This window comes from Achroia grisella, unplaced genomic scaffold (assembly GCF_030625045.1).
Source record: "Achroia grisella isolate CSIRO2021 unplaced genomic scaffold, CSIRO_AGI_Agris_v1 utg1581, whole genome shotgun sequence".
Lineage (NCBI taxonomy): Eukaryota > Metazoa > Arthropoda > Insecta > Lepidoptera > Pyralidae > Achroia > Achroia grisella.
This window is the reverse complement of record NW_026712659.1, coordinates 1-12,423: the sequence shown is the minus strand read 5'-3', so window position 1 is coordinate 12,423 and position 12,423 is coordinate 1. Positions and strand designations below refer to the sequence as shown.

At 48.2% G+C, this 12,423-nt stretch overlaps 2 protein-coding genes across 2 annotated transcripts; one reads left to right on the top strand and one right to left on the bottom strand.

The window, feature by feature from the left end:
- Positions 1-1,294: 1,294 nt before the first annotated feature.
- LOC131841333 (metabotropic glutamate receptor 5-like) lies at positions 1,295-5,626 on the bottom strand. Its single transcript, XM_059189657.1, has 7 exons — positions 5,270-5,626; positions 2,715-2,864; positions 2,374-2,527; positions 2,141-2,292; positions 1,818-2,069; positions 1,669-1,738; positions 1,295-1,563 (listed from the first exon to the last, which is right to left on the bottom strand). The coding sequence occupies exons 1-7, from the start codon at positions 5,624-5,626 to the stop codon at positions 1,295-1,297; spliced, it is 1,404 nt and encodes a 467-aa protein (XP_059045640.1).
- A 2,156-nt stretch (positions 5,627-7,782) lies between these two features.
- LOC131841332 (uncharacterized) lies at positions 7,783-10,737 on the top strand. The gene is made up of 2 exons (XM_059189656.1): positions 7,783-9,899; positions 10,707-10,737. Exons 1-2 carry the CDS (start codon positions 7,783-7,785, stop codon positions 10,735-10,737), a joined length of 2,148 nt encoding a protein of 715 aa, XP_059045639.1.
- The last annotated feature ends 1,686 nt before the right edge of the window (positions 10,738-12,423 follow it).

Sequence of the window (12,423 nt, the reverse complement as noted above, 5' to 3'; positions counted from 1 at the left end):
AACGGACAGCATGAGTGTCTTGTTGGCCCTTGCGAATGTTTCTTCTAGTAAAACATCTTTCGTTATACAAAATATTCAAAGGAAAATATATGATTTTAAAAAACGGCTTAATGTGGATATTAATCTTATCTGGACTCCAGCTCACGTTGATGTCACTGGCAACGAAAAAGCTGATGAACTGGCTAGGTTCATCACAAACTGTCAAATTCAAGGAAAAGAAAAAAAATACATGTTAATCCCAGCTTCAGATTTTATCGTTGAAATAAGAAAAACAATTAAAACTAAATGGAAACAACAGTGGGAAGAATCCATAAAAGTTAAAGGGAAATGGTTCAGAGAAATACAGCAAGAATTGAAAACGCCATGGTTCGTTCAAGGAAAATATGTGGAAAGAAAATTTTATTCAATTTTATGTCGTCTTAGAATTGGACATGGAAGATATAAAAAGCATTTGCATAGGATGAAAATGGTTTCGTCTCCTATATGTGATTATTGTTCTGCCGACGAAGATCAATCATTAGATCACTTGTTTTTTGAATGTCAACATTTCGCAATCCAGCGATTAATATTTATTGATAAATTGATCAATATATATGATAAAATGGAGATCCCGCGCTCCATCCAGAATTTATTAAAGAACACAGAAACATACAAACCCATTTTCGAGTACGTTATATCAACATTTCAAGATTTATAACTACTGAAGACAAGTATTAGAAAAAAAAAAAAAATATACGAAAATATTACTGAAGACAATGGCTGTATGGGCTGAGTCCTTTTGCCTTTCCCTAAAAAGGGAAAAACAGAACCAAAAAAAAAAAAAATTATGCCAAAGACTATATATACTACACATTGATTGTATGTATGTAGTATGTAGAGTTGTGATCACTATGGTACCTGAACGTGGCGGCGTGACCACCTCGCAGTGTGAGTCTCCCGCGGCGCCACCTGCCCACGCGCACGTACCGCCACCTCCCCGCGCCGCTGTCACCGTCACCGTCCCCGTGGCTCACCAAATTCATCACGTCGTACTCGCTCAAGCTGTATTCATTTATTTTTAGTTTACCTTCCTAACAATTCCTCGCAGACAACAGATTTTTTTCCGACTTTTATTTGTATTTTATGGAAATAATAATGTCACATTTTCATAAGTAAATCATATTCTAAAAACTAATGAATACTGTAAAATCTGCAGTTACTAAAATTAATGGTATACTTTTAGTGTATGGGGTGGCACTAATGATAATGCCCACTGTCTTTTTCCTGCTTCTCAGTAGCTATTAAATAAATATATTTACCTGGGAGGCGGGTCGCCATTGTCGTCGAATGCCACCAGACCTCCGTCAGGCGCCGTGAAGCGGACCTTCGCCAGGTGTTTCTTGTACTGCGACACATTGAAGGGCAGCATGGCGGCGCAGAGCCCACCAGTGCCCCCCGGCGGCGTCGCCCCGCATGCGGCGGCGCGCATCTCGTGCAGAGCGTGCGCCAGCGCATACACCCCGCGCACCACCAGCGCCAGCTTGGGCTCTTGAGTGTAACCGTGTAATGCCAACGACTCCCTACCTGCTTAAAATAAAATTATTGGACCAGCGGAGAGAAGCTTGTTGCGTCGGCTTATAACGACTTCAAGGACTTCAACATAAGTACTGAAGAGAAACATACTCGTACCTGTGCAACGTTGGACGTGAGCTGGGGGGCTCGTCGACAGCGAACAGTTGAATTTTTGTTCCCAAAACTCCTGCACAGATAATGTGACTGAGTAACGTTCCTCATTTGCTTTGAAAGTGATTACGGTGGGTAGGTATGAATTTGTGTACCTGGAACCAAGGGTTCCGAATGTTGTTATGAGGCGAGAGCTTGTGGTAGTACGCGTCAAAATCGACCAGATATGGGGAACGGATACGGAGCGTGAGCGCGTCGGCGGCGGCATGTTCCACGCCCCTCACCACGTCCTGGCGGTCAGCCCAGCCGTCGCTGCCCACCAGCCGCAGTCGCAGCCTGGGCCGGCGCCGGGACAACCCCTCGAGGAGGGCTCTTGCCGTCCTACCCTCGCACCAACACACGCACACCTGCAGTGAAGCGATGGCTGTTGTGTCGTCGCGTATAACGTAGTGCGTGAGCGGGGCCGGGCGGCGTGTACCTGCGTGGTGGTGGTGGCTGCGAGTCTGTGCAGCAGGGCGTCGACCTCGTGGGGCGCGGGCGCGGCCCGCAGCGGCTCCTCCCGCGCCACGCACACCGCCCCGCGCGCCGCCTCCTCGTGGAACGCCGCCATGCCGCTCTGACCGTAGCTCTCTGTCACCAACCAACACGCATTACAAGTCCACGCACAGTCGGCGCATCCATCGCGTTGTTATATGTATATGTGGCACGCACCGTCCGTATAGACCGCGTGCACGTAGGTCCAGTTGTGTGCGCGGAGCAGCGCCACCATGAGCCGCGCCTGATGCTGGTCGGATGGCACCACGCGGAAGAAGGTCGAGAAACGGGCGCGGTCCGACAGCTCGCGGGACGTCGCCGAGTATGAGATCTGTACACATATATGCATACTCGTATTACAAGCACATACTGTTTAGTAACTTACACAAGTATATATATATATACATTGTTGTACGAACGAATGTCAAAGCTTTCTTAACTAAAATGAATAAATAAATAAAAATTTAAATGTAACGGATAATATAGTATATATAAAAGCAGAGTAGTTAAGTGTCTACCTGCGGTATGGAGAATAATTGCAGTAGATTTTGTACTTGTACGGCGGCGGAGCTGGCGCCCGGCCCCAGCACGCCCAGCATCGGCGTGCGGTGGACGCCGGCAGTGTGCGCGGCCGGCCGAGTCACGTTGTCCACTACTACACTCGTCTCCTAACACGAGACACAGTTACACGCTATATGCGTTGTACCTCAGTAGCTATCGACAGCACACTTCTCATTTATAAGGCAATGTTTAAGCCAATCTGGACATATGGGATACAACTATGGAGCTCTGCCAGTGACTCCAACGTCATGACAATACAACGAGTTCAAAACTATATATTAAAACAGCTCTCGGATGCACCATGGTTTATAAAAACTATTGAGATCAACGAAATACTTGATATTCCCATGTTAAACATGTAATTAATGACTACAGCAACAAATACAAATCACGACTACACAGCCACCCGAATAAATTCGCTGCGCAACTTACAATACCTGAAAACTTGCGTCGATTAAAGAAAAGGCGTGATATATTTGACCAAGATAGTCAGACAGGACGGACATTTTAAAAGCGAGGAGCTGCTCTACTGAGAGCGGCACTCTACCTGCTATATACGGAACACCACATCTACTTATAGTCCATGTGACTGATTGCAAGACATCTAATACAATATATATATATATATTTGTTGTATCTACAGCTGGTAGGCACGATTATAATAATTTTGTACTGACGTTTTAGGCATATGTTCGACCCATTCTTTTCGACTTGTGTTTAATATAGGTCAGGCAGGTACACGGCCAGTCAAGCAGTCGTTCCGTATACATACTTTGTACTGCAGTTCTCGTTGGTTTGTTTAAATTATTATGTTATTATTGTGCGTGTGTGTGCTTGTTGTGGATGTTTAGTGTGTCAAGGAGCCGTGGTCCGTGGTGTAGGGTGCGGGCGTGGAGGGCCCGTGTGGTGATTGACAGAGAGTGCTCAGGGCGAGTGGCGACACGTTCCCCGCCCCGACTACAACACGTGCGCCCTCCACACAACCTCACTAACCTACATACTCACGTTTATCGACTAATCCTTACTTCCGTACTAATATTATAAATGCGAAAGTAATTCTGTCTGTCTGTCTGTCTGTCTCGCTGACGTCAAAACTACTAAACCGATTTAAATGAAATTTGGTACACAGACACCCTGAGAAAGGACATAGGCTACATTTTTAATGTGAAAAAGTGTTATACGTGAACGAGCGCTGCTTGTAGGGACCGTCTGCTCTTATCACTACGACTGATTTAATATTATTTGACCCTAATAAATTAGTGCTGGTTGGTAGTTTGTATTCACACGTCTCGACTTGTAAATGTAAACTTACTAGGATTATTTAAAAGAGCAACACGAGTGGCGAATGAGCGGCGGAAAAAAAATTGTTGACTATTCAAAAGTGCTTAAATTAAGTTTACTTGAATAAAGGATTTTCTATTATATTCTATTCTAAGAGGGTTGAAAGTAAAATGAAAGATTATATTCAAGTGTCGTCATTATCAAAGCTAGATGCCTGAAACTTATTCTTTAGGCTGTTGATTGAATTGTAATTATGTATCGTCATTTCTGAATCTTAAACGATGAACGGTTTTTTTTTTATTTTAATCGTCTTAAAAATAACAAAAGAGTTTAGATGTGAACCACCTGTATCACTGTAGGATATGAAAATTAGTTTACGCGTTATCATCATACCTACTGAGTATGTATACACATAACATTTAATAAAAGTTAGTCCGGCCGTTTCGGAGTTTTTTTTTTTAATTTTTTTTGTTGTTATTCAGTTTACAAACACTTCGAAACGAGTATTTTATATATTAGATAATAATATCCCGGAACAATCTGCATAGTGCCATTTAGTCCCAAGCTAAGCAGTTTGCGTTATGGGTACGAGCTAACAAAAAAGTTTTTTTTTGTTTTTACATTTATTACCAATACAAATAATCGTTCTAATGAATCGAAATGTTAGCGCCGTGCGACCATCACAAAGTATGGCGATGTGATAAACCACTACACTACAGAGGCCGCTATACTATATCCATACATATAAATCCAAAGCTCCAAATTAGAGTGTGTGTGTGTTTGTAATCATAAACAGACACTCTAATTTGGAACTCGAATAACCGTTTTTTACTAGATGCATATGAATAAATAAATAATTAAAAATAAATGCACCAAAATAACATTTTTTACAATTTTTGTCTGTTTGTTCCGGCTAATCTCTGAAACGGCTGGACCGATTTTGGCGCGACTTTTATTAGCAGGTGGCTTATAATAAGGTGTTACTTAGGCTACAATTAGTTTAGAAAAAATCTTTTCTTTTAGAAAATTAAATTCCAAGCAGACGAAATCGCGAGCACAGCTAGTTTTAAATACAACTAATTCTAAGTACTAATCACAGAACAGAGACGTAGGGCTCCAAATACTAAGGTGCGCGGACAGCGGCGCTGATTGTGTACCTGCGAGTACTACGCTCCCGACCTACCTGTGCACCGGTGCACCCCGCCGGTCGGACATAGTCCCTCGGGGGTACAGTGGTGCGAGGGTGCGGCGCCGCTATGGCGTCCCGCACCAGGTCGATGGTCTGTCGGAGGGCGGTGGGCGCCGCCCAGCACGAGTCCCGCAGCTCGGCCCCCAGCCGCAGGCCGGGCAGCAGCGCCGGGTCCGCGTTGATGGCGTCGAGCGCGCGCAGCGTCGCCTCCACGCGCTGGATGCCGTAGTGCTCGCGGACCGCGCCGCAGCTGGAGCCCGCGCGGGCCGCCGCCGGAGCCCCGTGCACCGCGAACAGCGCGCCCAGCCGCACCGCGCCGGCCACCACCACGCGCTCGTCGTTAGACCCGCCTCCCGCCACCACGGCCACCGCCACCGCCACCGCTACCATCGCCACCATCACAAGTGCGGCCACTTTAACACGCGCCATGCCGACTGTTACATATCGCGCCACGGAGAGCGCCGCCACGCGACTGCCGCAGCTGTACCCGCGTCGCGGCTACCTACTACAGTTAAGTGATAACTGTATCTGTCTCGCTTTCTCGCCAAACCTACTAAACCCCTTCCTCAGGTCTAGACTAGTGTTACCGACATATGCGGGTTGTAAGTGCTCGAAAGAGGACAGACTGTAGTAGTTTGTTGTATAACCTTATAAGTCTTATTACAAAAAATCTGTTAAAACTCGGATGTAACGTTGTAACTCAAATGGTCGAGGTTTAAACCATTGCTAATGTTAACACTTGGAATAAACCTAACATTATTATGAATCCAGATCTAACAGAGGACTACTCAGTACTAGTGTTAGTAGTTAGTATGTTGGTACACCCGTGTGGCTGCGCCCACCATCAAGCTGTCTTATAATAAAGTAGTGCGATACGAACCCGTGTACGTTTCACTTGTCTTCACTACGCATATCTAACAATTGCGACGAGGTACCCACATATTGGCGGAATAAAAAGCAAAATGGCGACAACGCACGGCAGTATACCAATAACTCTGTCTAAGTCGCGAAAAGAGACTATGAAAGATGCAATTTTGAATCGAGTATTAAAATATATACAAAATGGATGGCCAGCTAAAATGAATGATATACGTCTCAAACCGTTTCACCTTTGTAGATTACAATTATCGTTAGAAAATGAATGTATTATGAGAGGTCATAAGGTCGTCATTCCGGAGAGTTTATACACGATTATTTTAAATGAATTTAGGTTTAGGTTTAGGTTTAGGTTTAGGTTTAGGTTTAGGTTTAGGTTTAGGTTTAGGTTTAGGTTTAGGTTTAGGTTTAGGTTTAGGTTTAGGTTTAGGTTTAGGTTTAGGTTTAGGTTTAGGTTTAGGTTTAGGTTTAGGTTTAGGTTTAGGTTTAGGTTTAGGTTTAGGTTTAGGTTTAGGTTTAGGTTTAGGTTTAGGTTTAGGTTTAGGTTTAGGTTTAGGTTTAGGTTTAGGTTTAGGTTTAGGTTTAGGTTTAGGTTTAGGTTTAGGTTTAGGTTTAGGTTTAGGTTTAGGTTTAGGTTTAGGTTTAGGTTTAGGTTTAGGTTTAGGTTTAGGTTTAGGTTTAGGTTTAGGTTTAGGTTTAGGTTTAGGTTTAGGTTTAGGTTTAGGTTTAGGTTTAGGTTTAGGTTTAGGTTTAGGTTTAGGTTTAGGTTTAGGTTTAGGTTTAGGTTTAGGTTTAGGTTTAGGTTTAGGTTTAGGTTTAGGTTTAGGTTTAGGTTTAGGTTTAGGTTTAGGTTTAGGTTTAGGTTTAGGTTTAGGTTTAGGTTTAGGTTTAGGTTTAGGTTTAGGTTTAGGTTTAGGTTTAGGTTTAGGTTTAGGTTTAGGTTTAGGTTTAGGTTTAGGTTTAGGTTTAGGTTTAGGTTTAGGTTTAGGTTTAGGTTTAGGTTTAGGTTTAGGTTTAGGTTTAGGTTTAGGTTTAGGTTTAGGTTTAGGTTTAGGTTTAGGTTTAGGTTTAGGTTTAGGTTTAGGTTTAGGTTTAGGTTTAGGTTTAGGTTTAGGTTTAGGTTTAGGTTTAGGTTTAGGTTTAGGTTTAGGTTTAGGTTTAGGTTAGGTTAGGTTAGGTTAGGTTAGGTTAGGTTAGGTTGGGGCGTGGGTCGGGCAACCTCCTAGTATGGGCCTGCCATTGGGAGGCTTCCCCATCCTCGTGGATACGTCCGCGGGGAACGGTGGCCGAGCAATGGTTTGGTTCTGGTACGCCCCGGGCGGGATAGTAGTCGTTCCTTCGGGATACGGCTACTATGTCGGCCAGTAGCCCGGCAGGTTGGGCGGGTTTAGGATTCCTATGCCTCGACAAAAGTCGAGGATCCCGGAGTTAGGAACCCGCCCAACTTCTTGTTTTAGTCTTCTTTTTGTTCGTTTCTTCTTCTTTGTTTTGTTTGGGTTTTTACTTCTTTTATTGTTTTGTTTTAATTTATTTCGGTTTTTTAGTTTGTCTTTGGTTTTTATCTGTCTTTGTCTGTCTGTTTGTCTTTTCTGTCTTTTTGGTTTTGTTTCTTCGTTTTCTTTTTTTTCGTCGTTCGTGGCAGGAGGTCGGGACCACACCCGTAAAAAGGACAAAAATGAATGGCTGAACGTAAAAAAAGGATACCCCAGGGAGGTACCGGTCGCTCTGCGGCCGGAGAATCCTCCCCCACCGCACCGGGTTTGCCGGGGGTGGGCCGTCCCAAGTACTCTGGGGGGGACGCGGACAGCCGGAGGAAGGAGTGGGAGGATGAAGTTAGGAGGTGCGTTGAGGCCGTGAAAGGGATTGAGGAGTTTGAGATCCACGTGGCCGGCATGGACTCCGAGTGCACGGAGTCCGGATTGTCGGCTGCGTCGGAGGACTGCCTCAATTCCATGTCCGTAACATCTGAGGACTGCCTCAACGTAAGGGTGAGCACTTCGCCCAAACGTGTTCGGCGGAAGAGGCGCGTCGTCGAGAGGCCGCAAGACCTGGACTCCGACGACGACGTCGAGGTTGTAGAGGTGGCGAAACGGGTCCCGAGCCCGAAAGCCGAACTGGGGAAAGGGAAGAGCAAGCGTGCCACCCGAATGGAGACAGAGGGTTCGGCGTCTGACGCTGGGCCCTCCAGAGCCGTCTCCGCCCCAGTAACAGAGGTCCGTCGCGCTGATGAACTCGGCGCCACCATCGAGGATAGTGCCCGGAAGGTTCTTGCCGCGGTCAAAGTATCCGGCAACCTGAAGGGCACTATTATAAAGGAGATCAAGGACGCCATCGCCAACATCATGACGGCGTCCGAGATCCTAAAGGAGAGGTCGGCTGATGTCGAGGTGACTACCCTCAGCCGAGAGAATGCACGCCTGAGGAACGACTTGGCACATGCTAAGCTGATGTCCAGCGGAGCCATCGAAGAGGCGAAGGCCGACAAGCGGGAAATAAATGCCCTCCGCAAAACGGCACACTCTTCTGCCATTCTGGCCGAGGAGATTGCCCAACTCAAGGCAGAAAGGGAGGAGCTGCAGCGGGAGGCCCGGGAGAGCAAAAGGCTTCTTGAGGAGCTGAAGAAGACCAACGCTCAGACTCAGGCCTCTCTGCTGCAGGCGCAGCGCGATTTGGAGGAGGCGAGGACGGCCATCGAGCTCCCGCCAGTTACCATCGGGGGAACGGCGGCGGAAGCGCCGGAAGGTGCCACGCCCCTCACCCTATCGGAGACAGCCGAAGACCGGATTATCCGGCGAGTAGGCGAGATTATGGACGGCCGCTTCGCCGAGATGGAGCAACGGATCTCGGCGAAGCGCAAGCGGCAACCCAAAGCCGCCAAGAGCTCGCCTGCTGCCGGATCATCCGGCCCAGCGGCCAATAGGGCCCCGCAGAACGGGGAGCCCATCGGGGGTGGAGACCCACAACCGTCGACTTCAGCCAATCGGGAGGGCTGGTCGACGGTAGTCCGGCGAGGGAAGCGCAAGGGCGCTGGCGCTAGCCAGACGGCTCCTGCCAATGCGCGCCCGCCGAAGGGGCCACGCGGCGGCCCAACAGAGGCACCTCCGCAGCGGAAGGCACCCGCGCGGAAGAAGGTAAAAGCACGCCCCCCTCGCTCGTCGGCAGTGGTGTTAACCATGAGGCCGGGAGCTGAGGAGAGGGGCGTCACCTACAGGTCGGTGCTCACCGAAGCGAAAGCCAAGATATCCTTGGCCCAGCTCGGTATCACCGACCTGAGGTTCAAGGTAGGGAGAACCGGGTCCCGTATCCTGGAGATCCCCGGAACGCACACAGGCGAGGCGGCAGACGCGTTGGCCGCCAAAATCGAGGAGGTCCTGCCCGAGGACACCGTCCGGGTCTCCAGGCCAGTGAAGTCGGCCGAGCTGCGCATTGGAGATCTGGACGACTCGGTGATGGTGGCCGACGTGGTCGTCGCCGTGATGCGAGAGGGGGGTTGCCTGGAATCCTCGGTGAAAGCCGGGGAGATCCGGCGCAACACCCAGGGAACGGGATCCGTGTGGGTGCGGTGCCCTGTGGCCGCCGCAAGGAAGTTGGCCGAGGCCGGCCGGCTTAGGATAGGGTGGGTGATGGCGCGGGTGCAGTCGCTGGACCCGCGTCCTCAGCGGTGCTATCGCTGCCTCCTTACGGGACACGTGGGAGTGCGATGCACCGCTACGGAGGACAGCAGCGGAATTTGTTTCCGCTGCAGTGAGCCCGGCCATAAGGCCGCGCGCTGCGCCGCGCCATCGCCGAAGTGTCGGTATTGTGCCGCGGCGGGTCGGAAATCCGACCATAGAGTGGGCGTCACAAATTTGTGTCGCCCGCCTAAGGCCCGAGCCGCGGCACGGGCCACACGCGGGGGGGGGGGGGAGTCGATGGACACTTGAGTAAAATCAGGTGTGCATCGACTCCAAAATTGACCCTAGGGTGGAGGATTGTTAGGGCAATCCGAAGCTCACCGGGGAGGCATTAGGGTCTGGAGGTGGCGTGCAGAGACTGTTCCCTGCACGCCTAGATGGAGGTCCCTTCGATGGGAACCATGCCGGTGGTCTTGGTGAATGCTTTGCGTATCCCATGGCCACGGCGATTATGTCGAGGAGGAACAGTCGTCAGGTTTTTAGCAGGTAGGAGTCCGGCAGTATCCATTCTTCCCTAAGGGAATGGTTCTCCATGATGGATTTTCCTGACGTGAAAAAAAAAAAAAAAAAAAAAAAAAAAAAAAGGTTAGGTTAGGTTAGGTTAGGTTAGGTTAGGTTAGGTTAGGTTAGGTTTTGTTAGGTTAGGTTAGGTTAGGTTAGGTTAGGTTAGGTTAGGTTAGGTTAGGTTAGGTTAGGTTAGGTTAGGTTAGGTTAGGTTAGGTTAGGTTAGGTTAGGTTAGGTTAGGTTAGGTTAGGTTAGGTTAGGTTAGGTTTTTTTTTTTTTTTTTTTTTTTTTTTTTTTTTTTTTTTCCTACTTGGCCTACCTCCCCACCGCTGTTTACAACAGGGTGGGCCGTCGTCTAGCTATGGGTCTTATGCTAGGGGGTACAGCCAAGTAAACACACTTAAGCCCGGATGTGAAATTCCAGGTTTTTTACATTTTCTTTATTAGACAAATAACTTTCTTATTTACTACACTTAAACCTAGAGGAGAACTTAATTAGGGATTTACATTTCTAAGGGTTATCTATTTTACTTTTGTTTACATACTAGAATTTTAGCCTATTTTATTTCTTACTTATCTATTACAATTCTTACTATTACTATTATTCTTTTTATTACTTATGTCTATTGCTTATCTATGACTGTATATCCACTATACACCTAGATACAGCTTTACGTATCGCTGTTTATGTTTGATACCTTGTTTATTATTTCTGTTGCGTACTTTAAAAACTTTTCTCTGTGCTCTTTATTCTTTATAATTTCCTTGAAGTTATCTGATTTTATTTCTATTCCCAATTCTATTTCTAAATCCACTCTTTTCCTTCCAAAGCGAGGGCATTGTGACATAATGTGTAATAGTGTTTCGGGTGTGTGCTGGTCACATGGGCACGACGGATTCTCGCGGCACCGAAAACGGTGCAGATACGCCCGGAATCCGCCGTGTCCCGTGAACAGCTGGGTGATGTATTTGTCTGCGGTGATTTTGCCGACGACCCTGTACGCATCGGCCGCGCTCGGGAAGAAGAGTTTCGTTACGGAAGCAGTCTCGCCAGACTGGTACCGCCTATCCCATTCGGCAATCGTCCGATCCCGGATCAGACGTTTGGCGAATGAGACCGGACACCAGTCGTAGTCTGACCTCCTCTTTGACTTCAGGGCCGCTTCCTTGGCGAGATGGTCCGCCCTCTCATTTCCTTCCCACCCCGCGTGTGCCTTTATCCAATATAATTTTATTATTTTCCCATTTTGGTTACACTTAGTGTGCTTCCTTCTAAATTCTTCCGCTAGGGGGTGGGGTGCTTTAGGATTTGCGACTGTTTGCAGTGCGGCCCTGGAGTCGCTGAGGATGCCGATCGTGGTAGCAGGATGTTCCGTTGCTATCCCAACCGCCCTGCTCAGAGCCAGGAGTTCCGCCTGGTAGACGGTGCAGTGTGCCGAGAGAGCAAGCTTGAGGGCCTTGGTCTCGGTCGCTCTGTTCCATACCGACAGAGCCGCACCGACCCGGCCCTCAATCTTGCTCCCATCGGTAAATATTCTTATCTCGCAGTCTTGTTGCGCTGTTTTATATTGTTCCTCGTCTACCAGGTCCTGGAACTCCAGCCTCCCCTGCTCGGCCGGATGGGGCTTGTCTGCCGCTGGCGTCATCCGCTCGACATCCCTGTCTCCCACTAGCCCGTCGGCCTTCCCCCTCCTCGCCTCGTACAGTGAGGCAGCCTCACGTATACGAAGATCTAGAGGGAGAATTCCTGACAGCACCAGTGCGGAGTTTAGAGACACCGTGCGGTAAGCCCTGCAGATTTTTTGGGCGAAGCCCCTCTGCACCACGCTCAGCTGCTTCCGGAACTCTATCTTCGTCACCGATTCCGACCACGCGCTTGCCGCATACATGATTATCGGCTCCACCACCGCTGTGTATATTGTCCTCGTAACTTCTGGGTGCAGACCCCAGTTCACCCTTGCCGCCTAGCCAGCTGTTTGTAGATGGCTATCGCCTTCTTACAAACCGCAGCCATATGGGCGTTAAAGGTTAACCGGTGGTCGATGGTGAGTCCCAGAAGTTTGACACTTTCGGTCATGCCTATGGCGACCCCGTCCATGCTCAGACGTGGTGTATCGTATTTCAGCTTGCGTGTGATTAGC

Coding starts and splice junctions, on each gene's coding strand:
- LOC131841332 (XM_059189656.1), top strand. CDS start 7,783: ATGGCTGAACGTAAAAAAAGGATACCCCAGGGAGGTACCGGTCGCTCT. Junction 9,900..10,706: donor GCGCCATCGCCGAAGTGTCG/GTATTGTGCCGC, acceptor GTGAAATTCCAG/GTTTTTTACATTTTCTTTAT.
- LOC131841333 (XM_059189657.1), bottom strand. CDS start 5,626: ATGGTGGCGATGGTAGCGGTGGCGGTGGCGGTGGCCGTGGTGGCGGGA. Junction 2,865..5,269: donor CGCCGCACCCTCGCACCACT/GTACCCCCGAGG, acceptor GTCTCGTGTTAG/GAGACGAGTGTAGTAGTGGA. Junction 2,070..2,140: donor CAGCCACCACCACCACGCAG/GTACACGCCGCC, acceptor GCTTCACTGCAG/GTGTGCGTGTGTTGGTGCGA.